At 31.4% G+C, this 23,884-nt stretch overlaps 1 protein-coding gene across 1 annotated transcript in view; it reads right to left on the minus strand.

Moving 5' to 3' along the window:
• The window catches only part of LOC111619654 (major facilitator superfamily domain-containing protein 10-like), a 39,966-nt gene extending 16,314 nt beyond the window's left edge, over positions 1-23,652 (minus strand). The window contains exons 1-6 of the mRNA XM_023361417.1: positions 23,467-23,652; positions 12,259-12,407; positions 9,301-9,391; positions 6,269-6,372; positions 2,571-2,729; positions 1,997-2,188 (exon numbers count right to left, since the gene is read on the minus strand). Of these exons, the coding sequence (XP_023217185.1) occupies positions 1,997-2,188; positions 2,571-2,729; positions 6,269-6,372; positions 9,301-9,391; positions 12,259-12,393 (681 nt within the window). The 5' untranslated portion in view covers positions 12,394-12,407; positions 23,467-23,652. The remainder of the gene's footprint in view (positions 1-1,996; positions 2,189-2,570; positions 2,730-6,268; positions 6,373-9,300; positions 9,392-12,258; positions 12,408-23,466) is intronic.
• Positions 23,653-23,884: the final 232 nt, after the last annotated feature.

The following is a 23,884-nucleotide window of genomic DNA, read 5'->3' on the forward strand; positions in this document are numbered from 1 at the left end:
TACATTGATGTCCAAAGTATTGCAAGCTATGCATTTCAATTCTTTTTCATAAAATACTGTTTAAAATTGTATCTTTATTTAAATGCTTCATCTAGTGCACAAGAATAGGCAATTGTCTTAAATTATCTCTGTATTGGAATAAATCATTATTAAAGTGTAATTTTATTATTATTAAGCCAAAGGAAGCTAATTGAATTGAGTAAAATGATAAGTACAGTAATAAAGAAAAGTTTTATGTAAAATTTAAAAAATTTGTATCATTTTAATCNTAGTTACGCGTATCGTAATTAATTAATATTAGTAATTAACGTCACCTGGTAATATAGATAACCTCGTGTGATTTACAGGGTAGGAGAGGTTTGGGTAATATTTACGTGTGGGCATCGGGTGACGGCGGAGAAGACGACGATTGCAATTGCGACGGTTACGCCGCTAGTATGTGGACCATATCGATTAATTCGGCGATCAACAATGGAGAAAATGCTCATTACGACGAGTCGTGTTCTTCCACTTTAGCTTCGACTTTCAGTAATGGAGCCAAAGATCCTCATACCGGTGTGGTGAGTGACAATTTTCTCGAAAGATCGGTGGGTCTAAAAGTCTAGATTTGAATATTTAAATTATGCATCGTTCCAGGCTACTACCGACCTTTATGGAAAATGCACTCGAACACATTCGGGAACATCGGCTGCTGCACCAGAAGCTGCTGGAATATTTGCATTAGCTCTAGAGGCGAAGTAAATCTAATTATTTTTCCTTATTCCGCTACTCTGCCTTATAAATTTACATTCGTATTGAATTTATATATATATATATTTTTTATTTTTACAGGATAATTTATAACAGAACCAGAACATTTTTTGAGGGCTTGTCCAAAGGGGAAAAAACAACCTGATCAGACGAGTGTCAAGAGTCCCGAACGAAAAGTAACCTGGCAAAAGAAGGGTAACTGAAAAAGAAACTGTTAAACTAGACGGGAGACAGTGAGAGGAGGATCCTGTCTCCAGTATGGAACTAAATGCCTCCACCGTAGGACTAATCGTTAGTGAAGCCTCCAAGTTGCCTGAGGTAAATGTTTTTATTAATGGAGTACTAACCTAAGCCCAGATTGATACGGGTTCTGACTTTAAGATACCCCTGACTGACCTTAAGATGCCCCTATAAATAAAAAAGATGCATTCGCAAAATTAAGTCAGTTAAAATTTAACATTTTTTATGCCAGAACTATATCTATATAATAAAAAAGAGTGTTCAAAATGGTTTATTTTGTACATATTTTATTATGACACGTGTTACGCAGCCATCTTGTATTTTCTCGCGCGCGTGGGATTGTGGGATCTCTCTTATGCTGGGGTCGTATTCTGGTCACCATCTCTAGTCTCTTGTCTCTACCAAGCCGGTCGCTTATTGGCTAACCATTTGGATTAGCCAATCATGGACCATCTTGTGAGAGACCAGAGACGGTGACCAGAATATGGCCCCTGGATCTAGTTTCAAGAACTCTCTTGAGTCGACCGCGATTGAACCTCGTTTCAGTCGAGATTGAAACGGTCAAGGGAGGTCACATCAAGACGAACGGGGTATAAGGCTCTAGTTTACTAGTGTTACAGAGTATAATACGTATATTTTAATATATTTTTTAAAAGAAACAAAACCACTGAGAAATGTTACGAGTGTTTAACAAGGTTCAGAAAACTTTGAAAATGTTAACAATGGGTTCGGCCGAACCTGTGCAAACCTGCTGAATATCACCACTGAATAGATCTGATAGCTACTTGAAACAATCAGTATAAATGAAGATGAGGAATAATTCCTCAGCATGAAAAATCACAAAAATTTAGATCAGATTGGAATTGGATTACTACACATCTTGTCATACAGTGTTTCACTGTTTTAATAAGTTTAATAGTTTTATGTTATCATCTTTATAAAAACTTGTATATTATAGAATCATTAGAACAATTGTAAATCTTTATTATGTAATATATTGTCATACCCTTTTATCTTCAGGAAGAGATTCTTTAAAAAATATTGCTATAAATATAATATCCAAAACTGCAAGTATTAATGCAAATAATGCAGGAATTACAAAAAATTTTCCATCCTGATGTCCAATCCAAATGGAAAATGCTGCTCCAATCATAGGTCCAATTACAAAACCAATTGCAAATGCAATTCCAATTAATGCCTACAAAATATTTCAGGTAATTATTTGTTTATTAAAATAAATATATTCTTTAATTTATCTAAACTTAACTTTCTTACAAAAAATAAAACTTCACAAAAATAAAATTTCAATGAAAAATACTTTATAGGAATTAATACAATTGAAATAACAAACAAAAGAAATTAAGCCTAATGTTGATGCTTTTGAGTATAATCTTGTCATCAGGAAGAAAGCTTTAATAATCAAATTTGATTGCTTAGAAAGTGATATCTACACATTCATTCTGATGTTTGTTATTTCAATTATATTAACTCCTATAAAACATTTTCATTGAAAATTTAAGGCTTATGTTTATAATACAGTATAAAAGAAAAAATTAAATAAAAATAAATTTTAAACTCACCATTCCTTTAGCTCTTGATTTAGAGTCAGAAACATCTGCTACTATAGCAGCACTTAAAGTGATATTTCCTTTACTCAAACCCCCAATAATTCTTGCTAAAACAAATATTCCAAAGTTATTAGAGCATGACCAAACTGCATAGGAAACTGCAATACCAAACTGAAATATTAAAATTTGATAGTATTTTATATTTTATATTAAGTTTTATAATTAATAAAATTTAAAATCATAAACAATTAAATACATTTTATTCAATACAGAAACAAAATGATAAAATAGCAAAATAAAATTCAATCAATAGCAAAAATTAAAAATCAGACAACAGTCAAAAATTAGAATAGAAACATATCAATGATTCTTTTCAATTTTGGTAGTATATATTTCATGGTTATTTTTCTGAAAGTGATAAAACTCTTACATCTGAAACAAAAATAAATTAACTCAAAAAATAAAAACACCTAGCATTTTTTGTGTTAACATGACTGTTCTTTATCCCATGGAGAATATGGCAAGTTCAATAACTACATTTATATAGAGCCATGGCTACAGGGAGTTATGAGGTGGTTTAGCCCTTTCAGCATAGTCAGCAGTGCGCATATATGGTACAGTAAGAGCTCATTTAGCACTTCCTTGATTAATACTGATTTGATATAATGTGGTCTGCTCAAAGCCTAAAGAAAAAGCTCAAAATTTATGATAATTCAAATTATTGCTGCATTTTATTCATTCGTATATACAGTAATATGATTATTCTCGAATATAAACCAATCAGCAAAAGGTGGCAATTTGCTGTGGTGCTGTACTTCCCCTAAATCTATGATTGTTGGTGCATTTGTTTCCATACATTGTGTTCATTAGCAGTGAAACAGTGTCCAAGCTATCAATATGGTTTGGAGTGCTGCGTAAAAACACTATTTATTTATGTGCTGTAATCATCAACATTATATGTTAAAAAAAAAATCAATAAAAATTCTATTTGTCCATTAAAAATTAATCCTTGTACAAATTTTAATATATATTCAATTTAGTTCAATTTCATTAATATATTTGTAATTTATTGCAATTTATCAAATTATTCAAAATGAGTAGGTGTAAAGGTAATACAGTTAAAACAAAAATGACAAAAAAAGCATTTTTCTCAACATTAAATTGCAGATGCTGAGGCAATTAGAAAATAGTGAACATCAAGTCGACATTGGAACTGCTTTAAATTTATCTACTTCTACTATACAAACCATTTTAAAAAACAAGTAGAAAATTAAGTTGTCATCAACCACACCAGAACTTCTTTTGTAACAAAGATAACCTGATCCAGAAGCAATGTTTTAGGGAAATTGGAGAAGCATTTTTGCATTTGGATTGATGATGAAATCAAATGTAACATGCCACTACACTAAATCAGGCAATAATCATGCAAAAGGCCATAAGTATCTTTAATCACATTCAAAATCAAAGAGAGAATATGAGTGAAAACTTTCCAGCTAGCAAAAGTTGGTTTGATAAATTTTTAAAAAAAAGCAACCTCCATAACATTTGAATCACTAGAGAAGCAGCAAGTGCAGATACTGCAGCTACTTCAGCTTTTCCAACAACTTTAAAAGCCATAATTGAAAGAGGGAATTATCCTCCAGAACTAGTTTTTAATAATAACATCTTAAAGCCCAAGTAGCATACAAAAAATCACCAAATAATCGCCTGAATATTGGGCTATAATAAGGCTAATTAAATGATTGGTATAAAGTAATTTGACACCAGAGGTAGACGTTAGGTACCATCTCTTAAGTAAATTAATAATTATAATTAAATAAATAAATTATTAAATAAATTTAGAACCTTCTGGAATAAAAGAACTGGCCCGGGATGGGGCTTGAACCTGCAACCTCCGCTTGCCATGTGGTGCGCTTGCCAGTTACGCCACCCGGATCCCGAGCGAGTCTTCGCTTCCAGAAGGTTCTAAATTTATTTAATAATTTATTTATTTAATTACAATTATTAATTTACTTAAGAGATGGCACCTAACGTCTACCTCTAGTGTCAAATTACTTTATACCAATCATTTAATTAGCCTTATTATAGCCTGATATTTAGGCGATTGTTTGGTGATTTATTGTATGTTACCTGGGCTTTGAGATTTTATTATTTATATATATACGATAATGCGATAGCTGGCTGAGTGCCGTTGTGGAGATGGTCTTAGGCCATGGGCGAAGGAGTCATCCCCAGTCAGTGTCGTATTTAACCAAGTAAGGTTATATCTAATGTAATATACTTCTGGAAGCGAAGACTAGCTCGGGGTCCGAGTGGCGTAACTGGCAAGCGCACCGCACGGCAAGCGGAGGTTGCAGGTTTGAGCCCTGTCCAGGGCCAGTTCTTTTATTCCAGAAGGTTCTAAATTTATTTATTTAATTATAATTATTAATTTACTTAAGAGATGGCGCCTAAGGTCTACCTCTAGTGTCAAATTACTTTAAACCAATCATTTAATTAGCCTTATTATAGCCCGATATTTAGGTGATTGTTTGGTGATTTCTAGTTTTTAATGTTGACAAGAAGGGACTTTTCTGGAAGAGAATGCCAAAGCACATTTATATCATGTGAACAAAGGCGAGCACTAAAATTCAAAGGTGTAAAAGACCATTTCACTCTTTTTTTGAGTAGTAACGTCAATGGTGATTTTAAATTAAAACCACTGCTTGTGTATGGTAATGACATCAATATTACCATTTAAATCTGTAATCCACAACCAAGCACTTATCATATTGTAAATTATATAACATGCAGGTGCATAGTGTGTACTGTTCATGTCTATTGATTAAAATTAATAAATAATTATATAGATATAAGATTTGTATTATTGAGCTGCAATTTTCAAAAATTGCAAACCTATAAATTTCCACTGGCATCCATCCATCCATCCATCTCTGTTCTTCCTATTACTATTTACATTATCACCAGAATGGCGTTAGATAGATGAAAGTCATGATCAGATATGAAAAGCTTAGTGACAGAAGGCTTCAATTAACTATATACAATCTTCTGGTTTAGACCAGAAGTCATGTTATTTCAATTCAAAAATTTTCTCCTGAATGAAGTTAGATTACTTGCATGACTCTATTGTTAACCTATCCTGTGTTATTTCCAACATATATCGGGGTCGTGACCTTTGACCTGCCAGGTTAAACCCAATATATCTCGTTACAGTATCGGTACGTTTTTGATACTAGCTGCCGCTACGCATCAGAATTTTTATATTAAAATGAACTTTCAAAATATAATTTTTTTTGTTTTTATACTTTTCAATATATTTAATTTGTTTGTACAAAATAAAAAAATAATTTTTAATGATACAATAGCCACGACTATTATTTAAAAAAAAATTTTTTTTTGTTAGACTTAACATAGACAAAAATTCAACATGGGATATGTTAACAGGAAAAGTATGATAGACGGGAAAGACACTACTAAAACTGAGAAAACTGTGATGAAAAATTGCAGCTTGGCACTGTGACAATGTCACAATATATATTGTCCTTATTTTTCATTTATGTCTTTTAAAACAGGTTTATTAATGCTAGGATTTATTGATTTGACCAAAACAAAACTAATATTTATGAAATAGAAAAATATCCTTAGAATAAGGCCTGCATCTAATAAAATTTAATCTTTAAGTTTTCACAAAGTATCAAAACTATACATACCATACTAAGTAACAAAATTGGCTTACGACCATAAACATCTGATAAAGCACCCATAATTGGAGCAGAAAAAAATTGCAGACAAGAAAACATTGATCCAATAAATCCTATTAAAAATGAAAATAAAATGTGAATTAAATTCAAATAAGCAAATGTAAGTCGCTTTTATAAATAAATTAAAAAAAAAATCCAGTAATGAGTTGCATGACTCCTGACTGTTATAAGATTTTATTAAAAATATAACTTTTGTATTACTGTATTAATTATAATAAATGAAATTGTGTGTGGTGCCATCTGTTATGAGATTTTGTTATAAAAACAGCCAGGAAAGTAACAAGAAAGTAACATTTGAGATGATTTCCCATGTTATGTTATGTTTCCTGGCTGTTATAACAGCTGGGAAAGTAAAAGTCATGTATCAATCCAATAATTTTAGATTATAAGCATATAGATTATATTTTTTCAAATTAAATAAGTCAGACATTTAAAATGTTTGATACATTTAATTTAAAAGTTAATAAAATATAAAAAATTCAAATAAATTTTAGGAATTGTTAATAAATAATAAACAGTATAATTAAAAAAGAGAGAGTGAATTTTCTATTCATTTAACCTATGTAATTGATTCTCGTTATTATTTATTTAAACCTATGAAAAACAGAAAAATATTTCTTGTTATTTCTTAGTATTATTAAGAATTAAGGCAGTATTTTTAACAAAATATGGAACATATTACAGAAAAGTCTATCTTAATTTGTAATCATAGCTTAAAAATAGAGTGGCTCTTTAATTTTGTGTTCTCCTTTTTTGACTATAATATGTTATTGACTACATATTTTTATATTTATATATTCAAAGATGAAAATAAAGTCATTAAATAAAGTTTTGAGATTGTTGCTTAGATTCATGTGTGAGATGTTAAGTTAGTTCATAACAGGTTGTGGACAAAGAATTAATACACACTTGTAAAAAAATACAAGAAATTTATTAAAAACAACTAAACACATACAAAAATACTCCCCAAGACCTGGGATATCAGCCAGCAGTGATTTCAACCAAATAATAATGCACCCCAATAACTCATCTGGGACTGAAGTTAATAACTGGAGTAACAAATTGAAACCTGACATACACAACCATTTTATTAATATAATTAAGCTTACCCTATGTATTAATACTAAACTAAAATTAAACATTACTATCAAACTTACAACTAATACAAAAACAACCAGTACCAGGAGATGTCTAAGTTGCCAATACTGTGAGACAGTTCTGGATAATAACACGTAGAAATGTCTTCTAGTCAAAGAAGTATTAGCACCAGAAAAGACATTCCAGATCTCTAATACCCAAGCTGAAAGGTAAAATATCCTTGTTGATTTCTCTTTCTAGTCCTCAATAGTGATTCTTTGTCTTCATCCTCCATATGTTATGTTATGGCTCTGATGAACATAACAACATAACACCATGTGCTTTTCTTCAACAATCTTATTCACTGGCCCACAATCAAAAAAGTGTCCTGTCCTTTCACTTCTGTTTTCAGGGCTACTCCAAAACTCGTCCTACCAGTTCTTCACAATTGGACAGGAAAAGGGGGGCCAACCCAGAGTTATATTTACACAAAGAAATAGGAACGGACAATCTATTCCAAGACTGAAAATACAGGAGTAGAAAAAAGGAAACATACTGTGGCTGCATGCCATTATTGTATAGTTTTAATTCATTTTATTTTAGAATATTATATTTCCCTTCCCTCATTTCTATTGCTATTATCTTTCCTTCTGGAACTTTCTTTCAACTCATTCTTAACAGCAGGTGTCCCTTAAGAACAATGGGACAGTATGCGACCCTCAGAGCAGGCTATAACCCAGGGAAATTATATTTTTGGCTGGAATTGGATGAGAAGGGACGTGTGAACGAAGCTCTCCAGAGCATTGGTGACACCTCGTGGAGAAAACAAAGGAATTGGAGAAAGAAGTAGATTCCTGATAGTGAAAGTATAAGAGTACCATTTTCATCCCAGTGTATTTGATTTAATATGAGGTTTAGTAAACTAAGCTAATATTCATCTTAATTAGAAAGTAGTTCATCCTTTTGATCTAATGCATCGAGAGCACTGCCGATAATCTTGGGTACCCGGTTTTTTTTTCTATTTTCTTCCTTGCTCTAAATCTCCCTATTCTCTTAAATTTATAATTAGTTAGTTATAAGGTAGTTGTAAAAAAATACATAGATATTTGTATCTGTCTTTTGTAAAATATTAATTAAGTAAGAATTGATTTGTCGTGATATTTCAATTTATATATTTTTTATTATTATTGGTTACTGTATTATCATGTATTCGTGTCAGCTATATGACAGAGATCATATAGCTGCCATACTATAAAAGAAGTTCCTGTATTCAGTTACACAAATTAAAGATTCTTGTTTTACTAAACTTGTTTCTTTGTCTACAAAATTCTCTCATATCATCATAGTACATACAGAAAAAAATATACAAGATGTACTGTCACATATAAAAAAATTAATAATATTGATACTTATAACATTTAATTCAGAAATTTCTAAAATTGAGGAACATGGAGAATTTATAATCCTGTTATTGCATTCTCAAGCATATAACCCCTTAGTGACATATAACCTGCAGAAAATTGCTAGAATAGAAATAAAGCCTTCACATAACCCACTCCACCATTTACCCAGTTCCTTTGGAAGCAGATCTGTTGATCCATAAGTGCAAGTTCATGATTGTAATTTACAATAGACAAACAACTCATCCCATAATATAACCTACATCCCATAAATTGACTTTTAAATATAGATAACCTGTGGGTTATAAGCATGAAAAAAAGATTTTAAAATAAAAACATTTGGATATATATAAACTTATATTAACCTGTCTTTTAAAAAGATTCCTAGAAGAACCATTTAGTTCTGTTATTTTATCTTATATAAATTATATTTTTCTGATATACATTTAAGAATTGAACATAATATATAATGCAATGTGATATAATTAAATTACTGATACTAACCTCCAAATAATACTTTATTAAATTCATTAGGCAAGCCTACATAATCTTGAAAAATTCTTAGTTTTTCATCTATCCAATGATATAAACCTTGCTATACAATTAAATCAAATAAACGATTATAAAAATTTACTATTTAAAAAGTAATGTTGATAACAATAATATATACAAGGTAATCACAAAGTCCTTCACACATTTTGAAACAATATAACAGAAAAATTAATTGACCTAAGATGATAAAGTTGGCAGCAAGAGAAGAATAACTCAAACAGTTTTTCAGGTTAAGTAACATAGAATGTCAAAAGACATCTGAAAGCAAAATGATAACATTACAGGAAACAGGTCAATTGTCTGAGACAAAAATTGGTGGTTACTATCCAGAAATAATATAGGAAAGAAGATGAAAAGGATCTTCTGTGCATTAATTCCATTAAGAGCTGGTTGTAGAATTTTAACGAGACAGAATTGGTTACTGATCACTCTTGCAGTGGCTGACCATCTGAGAGTGTAGAGCAAATGCATTAAGCCTACCAACACAGCCCTAAAAAATTAGGTTGACACTATGGATTGTACAGACCTGGACATGGCCTCTCAAACACTTGAGACAGGTGTTGACAGCTGTCATTTTGGCATTTCGAATGTCCATGATTGACGTGCTATGCACTATTGCACATTAAATATTTAAATGCTGGCTTATAACTTCAGAGAGGAATTTATAGAAGATTAGTCTTTTATTATCAAAAAACAATAAAATAACTTACAATGAAATTCAATGTTACAAATACATATTTAGTGATTTTTATGAAAAGATGTGAAATAAAATGTTTTAAATGTATTTGATATGTATTGTTATTCTTAAACAATAATTTATTATTAATTTCAAGACTGTTAATCAAAAAACATTAATTTTTTCATTATTTATTGTAATTTATGCATTATCAAAAAATATTTAAGCTGTGGACCACCTAAGTTGCGGTTAAGCAGTTTGGACCCCAATCACCTCGGCTTAATGGCCCTACACTGTATTTATTTCAGTTGTTTACAGAAAATTGTGTTACAATTAAGGAATTATTTATTTTGTTGTGAGTACTTTTCTATCCTAATGTTGAGACTTTAATAGCAAAATATTGAGCTAAGACCATTTAAAAGTCTGTCATATTAAGACAAGAGTCAAGTAGGAAAAGGTATGTGTCATATGAAGATTGAGATTTGGGTTTATTGCAGCAATTTTTAGCTAAAAAACATCTGATTAAAGCAGGTTGTCATTAGTTATCTCTTCTTTTAGTATTTATAATCCTTTGTATCAATGGGAAATGATTCATGCTGAAGTTATTTCTTACAATCTTTTTCAAAAGAATTTCTTTTCAGTTTAATCATTCAAATCATTCTCGTTCTGACTTTTGTCCTGTTGTGGCCGTTGGCCATATTATTGTATTTAATAATTAATAATTCTATAAATGTAGGTTAGGCTTAAGATTTTCTTTGTTTCTATCCCTTTCCTGTTGATCAAGAAAAAGACTTCCTTCTTAATTACTTTACTATCTGGCAGTGAGTGATGTCAAAAACAGCATTGTAAAATAAAAAGAAGAGGAGAAAAACAAAGTAATAAAAAAAACTAGAAGGGATCTGGGCTCTCAACGGAAAAGGTCAAGGGGGATCGAGCTCTGAATCGGAACAGAGAAGAAAAGTGAAACTCAATGAGGGAGGTCGAGGAGAAGACGCTATCCAGCCCACTAAAGGAGGTCAAGAACTTCCTGCTGGACGGACTCGACACTGACAATATTGAAGAAAGTGGATTATCGACAAGGAGAACAGGAGAGATCCATTAAAGAAGGAGAAGAAAGAACCAAGGAAAGCCTCCACAATAGGAGTAGATGATCAGAGATGACAATAGCCCGCCCAGTATCACGGAGCATCCAGAGTAAAAACCCGATTATTTCCACCTTCCTCTTATTCTATCCTTATATTCTCCCTCTCCTTCCTTCTTATTGTTTGTAAGTAGATTAAATACAGATATCTTATTGAAAAAAAAATAGAGTTGTTTTATGTATCCCGGATTTTGTATCCTCACCGCCTACATGTTGGGATCCAATATACAAAGAACCTGATAACATATAGTGAATTAAAGAATAGTTTGTAAATTAACAAGAAAGTGTTTGTTAATCATTGTTTCATTCACGAAAAAATGGAAATAATAACACTTCAATTCGCCGGTGGTTATCACACTATATATGCTTTTCTGAAAATATCAATAAAGTTCAACAATTTCAAGTTTTAAATCTTTGTGTACCTTAACATAATGTATATGACATAAGAAATAATAGAGAGGGTATCTGTCTAACATCCCTTACATGTCCAATCCTGCTACCCACTTACATGTGGGAAGTGGGATGTTGGACAGGACAAGGAGATTTAACATCCCTTAACCCCCTATAATTCCAACCCTGATAATGGTGCCACTCCTCATTAGGGTTTGGACATTTGTACCAAGTTGAATGAAAGTTTCCCAGATAGATGGAGAGGCAGAGATGGACCTATCCCTTAGGACATTAATGTAACCTCAAAAGAAATATTTGAGGTGTAAACATCAGGTCTATACAAGATCAACCCCCATTTAGCTGTTCAGAAAAACAAAATTGCTGATGCCATACTAATTATCAAATTCAAACATGCTCAATAATGTAAGGCTTGCAATTAAATGTCAATTGGATTTGTTGCAAGCTACTAATGGTGCTCATGTACTGTACAGGTCTATTGAAATCTGAATAAAAGTTGTTTGAGTTGTTTTTTCTATTACCACAGTCTAAATCATATTAGGTGAATTATCTTTACTGTTATATTGTTTTGCGATATGTACAGGACTTTGTGACCACCCTATATATTTATTTGTTTTAAATTAATAAAAATTTTAAAATAATAAATTATACATGATTATTATAATAAAATTAATCTATAACCTACCTTATCATGTTGACTGTAATATTCCAATAATGAAGGCAGAAGAGGTAAAATAACAGTAAAACCAAGTAAATCAATTATTAAGGAAATGAAAAGAATAGAAATAGTTGACTTTTCATTTGTTTTCTTCTGTTCCATTTTAATTTCAAACACTAATTTGGAATTTTAAATAAATAGTTAATTATATATATTATCAAAATAAACTCAAGGTATTTAAATATTAAAAACATAATTCAACTATTAGTAAAAATTTCAGATTAAAATAAATTCTAGAATTAAATCAAAATTACTTATAACTATAACATGTTTGAATTAATTATAATTTGCACTTTATTTTGCAATTTGTATATAAATTTCCTAGATGTTCTATTATAAAAAAACTTATATTTATCCATAAATACAAACAAAATTATATTAAACTACACCACTAAACACAAAGATGTGTTAAATACTGCACTCTTAGAACCTATGTCAGATCGTTCAATGGAGGGACTCAACAGAAAATTCACTATTGAGTCAACTGTCAAATTTAGAAATGTACGGTAAGTCCCATTGATTTTGATTATTTTTACAAAATATAATTTTTATCCCTAACATTCAAGATTATGGATCACTGGTTGAAATATGGAACTTCTAAACCAAAAGAAAGTAGTGATTATAGTAGCATTCAACAAATAGAAAATAATGAAATTAACCTTCAATTCTGAATGAACCTGTTAAGAAAAAAGCAAGGAAAACTCGCAAGTACAACAAAGAATAGCTTAAATTTGGATTCTTGTGGACTGGAGATAAAAAGAGCCTATTCCACTTTGCGTCATTTGTTTTGAAAAGCTAACAAATGAAAGCATGAAACCTTCCAACTTAAAGTGCCATTTTGAGACAAACCACAATCCGTACAAAGATAAACCCATTAATTTTTTTGAAAACAAACTTAAGGATTTAAATCAGTCTCAAAAAATAATGTGGGGTTTGACAGAAGGTGACAATCAAAAAATCCTAGAAGCTTCATATCACATGTTGCTTTTAATTGTGAAATGTAGTGCAGCGGAGACGATTGGCGAAACTTTAATCAAGCCTGCAGCCAAGATAAGCAGAAGTAATAATAGGAGATAGAGCAAAACAAACTTTTGACCACGTTGCCTTCTCAAATAATACAGTTCATCAACAAATCATTGATATGTCTAATAATACACTAGTTATAGGTTCTAAGAGTGCAGTATTTAAAATTATATTATTTCAATATGTCAATCTCTAAAAACTATTAAATATATTTTATAGTCAATGAAACAAAGATATAACTGTCTTTTATCTAGAAGTCAGTCTCTATTATTAATTTAAAAATTTTTCAAAATTTACATCAAACCATTCATACAAATATTATTTTGATTTAGATAAAAAATTTAAACACAACATGACTTTAACTCATTAACTTCCAATAATACTTTTAAGAAAGATGTGATTTTCCAAATTTATTGTTAGATATTTGTATATAAAACATTACACTTTGATATTAAGGAATCAAATAATTAACAACAAACATTTATACTAACTAGACAATTTTCCATTAGCACTAAGAGTATTCACATACTTAATATTTTAATAAAACAGAATTAATACTATTAGTTATTTATGTAACTCAATATGCTTCTACTGATCCATCTTGATGAAACAAGCACACCACTAGTGACATAAGTAATATTAAATCCAAATGTAATAGTTTTGATTTTATATAATTACAAGTTGTTTATTTATAATTTATAATAATTATTAGATGTTAAAAACATTAGGTTAAATAAATCTAATTTAATTTAATTTAATGTTTTTGAAAGTTCAGAGATTTTCCAATTTCTTTTAAGCCAGTGATTCTCGACCACTGTGCCGTGAGATTTTTGAAGTGTGCCACCACTGCGAATATGCATACATAAGTGACGTCAGACAAGTAGTTCAATTAGTTCTACCTTCCTAGGGCACATTTGGAAATTGTAACCAATGTTACCAGTAACTGCCAGTAGTTACCAAGGTGTTTAGAAAACATGACCAAAATAACCAACTGCGTTTAAAAATCACTGTTATGATGTCACTGGTTGTCCTGCAGTACTTACCAAAGTAACCATGTATGCCGCCAAATTTTTAAATTATTAAAAAAGTGTATCGTGACGAAAAAAAGATTGAGAATTACTGTTTTAAGCCAACTAGCGAATCAACAGAAGAGATTCACAAAAAAGAATGGAAATGTCAAAAAAATTATATCCAATGGATTTTTCCCATAAAAAAAAAAAAAGCTCAGAAATACCATGTTATGAGAGATTTGCTATGATTGTTTAATATGTAATGAAATAACCAACAATCACATGAAAGCCCGATCTTTCAGGTGATTGTTGGTTATTTCATTATATACTTATCAGGCTTTAAAATATATACTGTATATGATCGTAGACGTGCACTCACCTCTGCCCAACGTAAAGCCCTACTACTCATAACAAAGGCCTATCGCACAGCTCCAAATGCAAGCCTTCAGGTGATGGCCCTCAAACCGCCAATTGAAAAAGTTATTGACTTATACTACAAACAGTGGAATATCAAGTGGGGACAAAACATTAACATCAACCCTTCCTACACAATTAATGCCAATGACTTGGAGACGTCCACTCCCTTTCACCTTACTCATTACCCTAGAGATCTTAACCCGATTAAATTTAATGGGAACTTTAATAACAACTGCAAAGTGTTTACGGATGGCTCCAAAGTTGATAATCATGTTGGAGGCAGCTTTGTGGTATATAGGGACAAAGATGAAATCTTCCACAAACGACTCAGACTTGCCGACCATTGCTCAGTCTTTCAGGCTGAGCTCTTTGCTGTAAATGCACGCCATACACTGGTGTGAAAATAATTTCTCTGGCCTTAGTATAAACGTTGTCTCTGACAGTCAAGCCAGAATCGCCAGCATTAAAAACAAACATCCACACCACCTAGTTACTGATATTTATTGCACTATTCGTCATTCCACCAATGAATATTTCTTGAACTGGACTCGTGCACATCAGGGTAATCCTGGTAACGAGCAGGCAGACGATCTAGCAAAGGAGGCTGCCACTGACCTCACTCTCACCACTAGTTATAATAATATGAGCAATTCCACCTTAAAGCACATCCTTTGGAACAATCTCCTCAAAAACTGGCAGAATGACTGGAACAACAACTGTCAATCAATTACCAATAACTTCTTCCCGCATATCTCGGACATTTATAACTATAAATGGTTGAAACTCAACCATTCCACATTGCAATTTTTTACCAACCATGGTAATTTCCACTGCTACCTTAACAGATTTACCAATTACTCAAACAATACATGCTCCCTCTGTGGCACTCAGGATGGAGCACTCCATTATATTTTCAACTGCCCAATGCTCGATGCTGAGCGGCAACATTTAAAGATTATAATCAACTCTCAGGGAAAGGACTGGCTCTGTAGTTGCAATGAGTTGATCAACGAACATTCCACTTACGTTTACTTCAATCAGCTGGTCAACAAATACTGTAAACTTGCAGCTCTCTATGTCTCAGCTAGCATCTCCTAGCAACATAAATACCACCACTTATAACTTATTCATATTGTTATGCAATTCCATTATGTATTTGACCTTTGACATGTACTTGTCTTGTATATTGTGTTCCAATTCAATGTCCTGTATATAAAGTCATTCTCATTTGTTACGCGATCTCTAGTATGTAATTAAACTGCTTTGTATATCATGTTATGTATATAGTGCTCCGTATCTATAGTCCCGTCTTTTATTTCATACCTTGTATATAATTGATTTATATCGAATATCATGTTATGTAATGTTATGTACTCTATTCCTGTATCTTTACTGTTGTATGTGTTTTCAAACCGGTTGTGCTTATGCAGTACCGGGCTTGTACCTTTGTACGGCAATAAAAAACTTGAACTTGTATATGATCGTGCTATCAATGTCCCTCAACAATTTTTTTTTATTTACCATTACTACAACTTAATGTTATTTAATTTTCTCTACGAATATATATTGTAACTGAATATATATTGAATTGAATGTATATTGTTTATCTCCTGGTAATGTTCCATGCAGGGCCAGGAATGTACTTGACAGTACATAGTAAATAAAAATGAATGAATGAATGATATACAGTGGACCCCCGATATAACGTGCATGTCGAGCGGGAAACAACACCCACGTTATAAGGTGAACTGCGTTATACTGAGCAGTACAGTGGCAACACAATGTGTTTGAGCTTATCACGTCGCAAACATCGCCCATGCTATAACTGAGTGTGCAGTATAGTGAGCAGTGCTATAATGAAGGTCTACTGTATAATAAGTGTGTGTGTGTGTTAATATGAAACCATGTTGAAGTTTTATGTTATGTAAGAGTTAATAATTCACATACCAAAACATAATTCACCACCAAAGGCTGGATCAAAGATTCAGACAAGACACCAACAAGAACATCTGGTATGTAAACAAAGTGAAACAAAAATTTATTTTTCGAGCTCATGCTTACAGGATCTTTTTCTTTACCAAGATTCCGGTTATAGTCGGCAACCAGCAATTGTTTCCTCCCAAAAAATGTTTGTTCGCATTGCGAAAGTACAAAAGTAATTTCTGTTTACATGTTACAATAATCACAAACTAAAGCTACAGTAAAGCTATCTTAAAAACTAGAACACAAAGATATGAAATAAAACACATGAAGAAGATAGGATAGAATAAGGATAGAAATACCCGGGATAATTTTTCTTTGCAATTGAATAATATTCCTTTCTGATAAAGACAGAGTCCTCCGGGAAGCCTTCATAAAAAGTTCTACTTCCTTCTTTAGGTGCAATACGCTTTGAAGCTTTCCTTTTTCTTTCTACTCATCACAAGAGTTCATCAAACAATCCGTGGAATATGCTTGGATCACCTGTCACCTCTTCTCATTCAACTCTGTTCCTAGCACCCCCAGTCCTTTTCTCGACTTGAGTGAAAGTATGTCCTCTTCTTCTGACAGTTTGCAATTTTATTATATATATATATACACACACACACACACACACACACACAGTGGATTCCGCTTAATTGAGACACCAGTTAATCAGGGCAGTCACTTTATTGGGCCAAATCTCAAAGAACGGAAGCCAAACTAATAAATTAATACATAATTTAATCACTTAATTGGGACAGTAGCAGAAAAGGAATTTAGCAATTTTTGATATATTTTAGTAATCTTCTGAAAATATGTAGGGTCTACATATACTAATGTCATGTAGGCCTAATGATTGGCAGAGACAAAGTGGTTTTGTCTTACTCGGGCAGTTTGATTTTTCTGGAGGGGGTCAGCATAGCGGGATGTATTACACGGGATTTCATCTGAGGTTGACCTGAATGCAAGTTCCTGACCCTGCTGTGGATTGGCCAGATGATCCCTTTAAAAGCGAAGGGACAAAGATCCCCAGACAATTTTTTGAGGTCTCTCGACTGAGTTGAAAGACAGCTAGAGTTTCCTTGGAAGGTATTGCATGCATAATTACATCTAGATTCAGACAGCAGCTATCCAATTGTTGAGACCAGTATCAAGCTGGCATATTCTATGGACACTCCCACCGAAGTGGCCATCTCCAAGTAAAGGAAACTGTGCTCAAAGGAAAACCGTAAAATGACTTTTGGACGAACCCTTTTCTTTCTCCTTTTTAGTTAGAACATGTTCTAATTAAAAAGAAAGAAAGGAAAAATTGTTCAATCAGGAACGGACTGAATGGTCAACTTGTTTATGTCACTACTAACATTTGGCAACACTAGCATTATGCAGATCAGTTATTTAACACAAAACAACTTCCAACAACTTAACACTTCGTTGAGTAATAATAATCCACGAAAATCTTTCTGTACAAGTGTTATGTTCTTAAATATTCCACAAACGCTTTCGACTTCCACCGAGGTCTGCTTCAGGTGGTGACTGACCGTGTTTCTTCCTGACCGTCGTAACGACGTCACCAGAGATGTAAATAATTGTGCGTGTCGGGTTTCACCCCTCCGACTGTCCCTGTTCGAATTCCTCGAACAAATACCTCCACGCCTGCGCGATCATTTCACCATCTTTGTTGTTGATGCAGGCACCTGCATCAACAACAAAGGTGTGTGCCTCTTTACCTCAGCTATTGGTATAGCCATATATATATATATAGGTATATATGTATGACAAAAGTTGTAAAATAATGATGTATGCATTATTCGTAATTATTTCCAAATATATAAATTGAGTCATTCTAAGTTAAGAGGTACTTTCGACGTCCACGATAAAAAATCACATTTTATTTGAAAATTTGTTTGAAATAATGTTATCTCTCAAAATTCACCATCTTCTTTATGGTCACTTAAATTCATTACTTAAATGTACTTAATTTAGTCACAATAGTATCTCAAACATGAAACACATATCTCCCTTGGTCTGTCCCCTAACCGATTCTGTTAGTGTATCAGTAATTTTAAATACATAGAAATCTAATAAAATATCAAAATCGTTCATTTTAAAAAAATAGAATAAGTAAATTATTGTAATCTAACAAGTAAAATTACATAATATTTCTTTTTCATAAAAAATATTTATGTCTACATTTGTCCTACATATTTCGCATCTCATCCCCTGGCTTTTTGTATTCCTTAAAAAACGGCATTTGTTTACTTTATCGTGGGAAGTTTTGACCTTGAACACATTTCATTGGACGTGAAATTAGCAGTAAGTGTCACATGAGCTAGCCGCACAGCCATTTCGTCAGTCATTAAGGTAACGTCACTCTGTGGGTACAGTTGTGATTGAGTGAATGTGATCTCTCCACTGGTAAGTTTTATTTTGTGATTATTCGCCTAAAGACTTCATTTTATTTGTATATTTACTGTTATTTGTGCATAGATTCTCATATTTCTTTGTTAATTATGTATGATAAAGACTGTTACGATTATTTCTGTTTTCTAATGAAAAACTATCTCCCCTGCTTCTTAAGATTCTAGGGGAAAGACTTTATGTCCAGGGGAGGTATAAAAATGTCAGATCAGAGTATTTTTATGGATAACATGTGAACTGTCATTCTGCAATTTAGTCAATATACATTTTTACTCTTTTAGCCTATCTCACACATTTAATTATAGTATACAGTAGTACCTCAGTATACGAAATTAATCCGTTCCTAAACTGAGATCATATCATGAAAATGTCGTAAAGTGAATCCTTTTTCCCCATATGATTACTGTACATGTAAAACCAAATAATCCATTCCAACACGAAAAACACACTCAAATTAAAGCTAAGTAGTACATTGAAAACAAATACAGTAACTTTAGTAAGGAAAACACTGAAAAATGCATTTTGTAGTTTGTAAATGTATAAATAACCATAATAGAATAATAATTGATAAAAAATGTAGTTTTATTTGCACTTTACCTATGAGGATAGACGACGGTGGAGGTGTAAACTGGTGGCAGAAGAGAGGGGAAAAGGGAAATGATACTAAAACTTAACTTACATAACATAATGTAACAATAACTTAAAAAAAATAGTGTTAAATTATTTTTATCTTTTCTGTTTTATATATTTTTTAAAATTTTTTATTCACTGCTTTTTGCTTTCTTTCCTTCACTTCCACCAGCATTTTCACTAGAGGTCACTTGGTAAAATACCTATCCACAGAGGTTTGGCTTTGCCTACTTTTTAAAATGTTTCTAAAATAACTTAGGCAAATTTCATTAAACTGAGCAGCAATATGGCCAGTGTGAACCTTTTTGGATGTTTCTTTTCAATAAAATCAGTCACTTTCTGATAATACCTCAAGATTTCCTTTATCGAGCAAGATCCTTTCACAACAAAACAAACACGCAAACTGAGACCGATGAACAGAAGTGAATAAAAAATGGTGCTGCAAACTAATGTAACGTCGTATGGTGAGTTTTTGTTCGTACTGTGGAGCAAAAATATATTCGAATTTCATGTTGTATCCTGAAAATTTCGTATGCTGAAGCGTTTGTATCCTGAGGTACTGTTGTAATATGTTTTTTACAGAATATGTAGCAAGAAAAAAAAATGACACATGAAGAATGCCTAGAAAAAAAACGTGTAGCGGAAAGATTAAGGTACCAATGCATAAAAAATGACCCCGACAAATATGCACAACAAAAAGTTAAAGAATATGAAAAGTATCAAAAGAAGAAAGAAAAAGGAATTCTTTTGATACTTGATACTTAACAAGAAAGAAAAAGGAATTGTTAAGACTGTGAACCAAATGACCCTCCGAGAATAGCAAAAAGCTAGAAAATTGTGGAGAGAAAAAGCGAAGAATCATAGACATTGTTTAGCACTTTGAGTCATAAGTAATGCCTCTATAACCCTTCCTAGTTCGGATAATGAAGACCCGCTGCTACTACAACCTTCTCAGAATGAAGATATTAACAGGTGAGTGTGAGCAGCACAACAGCAGAAGTCTATTTGTGCAAGGAAGGCAAGAAACTTGATGATCAAAACACAGGCGGCTGAAATAGCTAAACTTAAGACTAAAGTGCAACGTTACAAAAAACACCTACAACGAATAACAAAAAATCTCCAGCACACATGCCAAACACCAAAGCGAATGTACTAGTAGATTCACTAACTGCAAATGATACAGAAACAATAAAGAAAAAGCTGCTGTATAGTGAAGTTGTATCTCAACAACTAAAAGAAAATTTTTCAAGTCTCTCAACTCAAAATGAATAAATAAAGTTGATTCTTAAAAAAAAGTCTGTTTTCTTTCATAAAGCAACATTAAAACCCCTCACCTGTTCATAAAGTATCCTACCCTGTATATCTAGTCTCCCCCCTGTATTGAGTATCTCCCCTGGTCTCTTATAAGACAAGATAAAATAAATAAATTAACTGGCCACCTTGCAGATATGCAGAAATTAGTTGTTTCAATAAAAATGTTACATAATTAGATTAAATTTCTAACATTTATGTCGTACCACCTCTCTTAACCAGCGAGTACCTCTTAACTTAGAATGACCCATTTATAGTTATTGTTCGTAGTTATTTCTAGAATTTTTCTCTGTCTTATTCTTTTGTTTCTAGCTACTCTTTATTGTCTAGAGTCAACTGACCCATTATTTGAAAAATATGAAAATTATTACATTATTGCTTGTCTTTAAAACAAAACATGATTAGTCACTTCAAGAAGTTTAGGATATATATATATATATATTTCCTAAATTTTATTTAAAAANGAAATTATACTGTAATGTACTGTAGTTCAAAAAGCGATTAGCAAAATTATTTAGTAATTTCTCAGTTCTCATGTATTTGAAAATTATAAATTAAGGGTGGAACGTTACCAAAGTGCCCAAAGTGGAACGTTAGGAAATATCATCTGGCACGTAACGTATCAAACAATTTTGATTTATCACATATCTTTATCAATTATCATGTGATCATCCTTTTTCAATCAGTTTATTTGAGATAATTAAAGCATATTCGTTTCATTTATTTAAATGTGACTTCAATTTATTAAATTGACAAGTCATTTAAGGATATGAATTAATCCATATTTCAAGCAATTTACAATTAATTTTTTGAGTTTATATAATATCTATAAAATTTACTGAATAACAGATCATTACTATTTATCTTATTATCACTATCTATCTTATTTTTAAAATGCTAATACATTATTGTCTAATATCTAATGTTTGTAAATATTGAAAAGCTTAACTCCATGATATTTTACCATTACTCCCACATTACAATTACTTCCGCATTCTTCTTAAAATTTTTAGTCCCCTCTCCCGTTATCTCAGTCTGTCCAAGTTTCCGTAACCCCTCCCCTCTTCAAATGTCCAAGAAAATTTAATCCCCCTTAAAACTTGTATCACTTTATGAATAATAAAATGCATACACTATATAAAATTTTATGAAATAAAATGGGTCCATTGAAGTTCAAACATCCCCTTCCCTTTCCAATTTTGTCAGACTTGTCATAAACCCTTCACTCCCAGTGTGAACATCATTTATGGACAGCCCCATATTGCAGTTTTATTTTACATGTAAAAGTGAATAAATTTTTTTCTCTATTTATTCTAAATAAATTAACAGTTGTAAACACAAGTCATTTATAGAATAAGTTTCAAAAGCTACAAAAAAAATAAGTAATAAAATAAGAATGAAGTTTTCAGGTTCTGCTTGAGTATTCACTGTGCACAACTGTTATGCTTGAGACAAACTTATTGCAGTCGACGCACTTGTATTTTATCTTATAATTTTTCTTTGCATTCCCATTTTTTAAAAATCCATGCTCAATATGTTTCTAATTCTCAATCAAGTCAATTGTGGAACATACATGTGTTTTCTAAGTGATCTTTAAGTCAAGTACCAAGACTTAGTTGCTATTCACTTCCCATAACTTGAAAATATGGGTATGTTGCCATTTATAATCCATGTGCAATCACCTGCTATGTATAAGTAATGATATAATTCTATATCTGATATTGCATTTACTTTAGTTTGAAAAAATGTAACAGTTATACCAAGATTGATCTACAGAACTGAAATGTAAGGTTATATTTGATCAAATGAAATATATTTATTTACATATACAAATGGTAGACATCTAATTCAGGCAAAGCTAAATGGGAGCACAAGAGTTTCAAAGTATGCATACAAGAGTTATCAGTAAAATTCATACTAGTTAGTCTCATGCTACTCACTCATACTAATTGATCTCATAAATACATTTCTACATATATTTTATATTTTATACATAATTTTTTATAATTATTTTAAAAATCTAGTTCATATTCTTATAACAGACCCTTTATCTCGAATTACCATTTATATAAACTACATTACATAATAATTCATTTATTTTGAATTAGCAAAATGTTATTTATTCGTTTCAATCAAAGCATTCAAAGATCGATCAAGATCATAAATCGATCGATCAAAAACATGACCACGTGTGATAAGAAATTGTATCATCGACAATGTAAATATTAGCAATTATTTCAAAACGAAATTTCAGTCTAAAATTATATTATGAAATATTATATTATATTATATATTTTTTGTATTTTTATAAATGTATAGAGTTTTACATTAAACGCCATATTTGTTTTCTGGTTCGAGATTAACAATTTAAAATAATTTCGGATATTTAAAAGCCATAACTTACCGAAATAATCAAATAAAACTTGGACAAATGATTACATGACTAAAGGCTATATTCAACAGTCGAACGAATGAGAACTTTTCTATATTTGTAATGAATATTTATTTCATGCAAATTATACGGCATGAGAAAAAATAAAATAAAATAAAATTCGCATTAAACTCGATCAACAAGTTTCATTTTTTCGTATAAAATAATTTTACACATTTATTTATTTATTAACTTTCGTTGCAAAATATTAAATTTTAACAGGAAACGGAAACAGAACAAGTCAAAGTAAATATATAATTAAAGGAAATTTATTTTCCGGACTTTTTAAAATTTATTCAAATAATTTTTTTTTATTTATTCTTTGTTATTATTATTATTGTTGTTGTATTTTCATACAATTTAAAAAGTTATTTTCGTTTTAAATTATATT

The sequence above is a fragment of the Centruroides sculpturatus genome, unplaced genomic scaffold, assembly GCF_000671375.1.
Source record: "Centruroides sculpturatus isolate CEXI.00-Female unplaced genomic scaffold, Cexi_2.0 scaffold25, whole genome shotgun sequence".
Classification (NCBI taxonomy): domain Eukaryota; kingdom Metazoa; phylum Arthropoda; class Arachnida; order Scorpiones; family Buthidae; genus Centruroides; species Centruroides sculpturatus.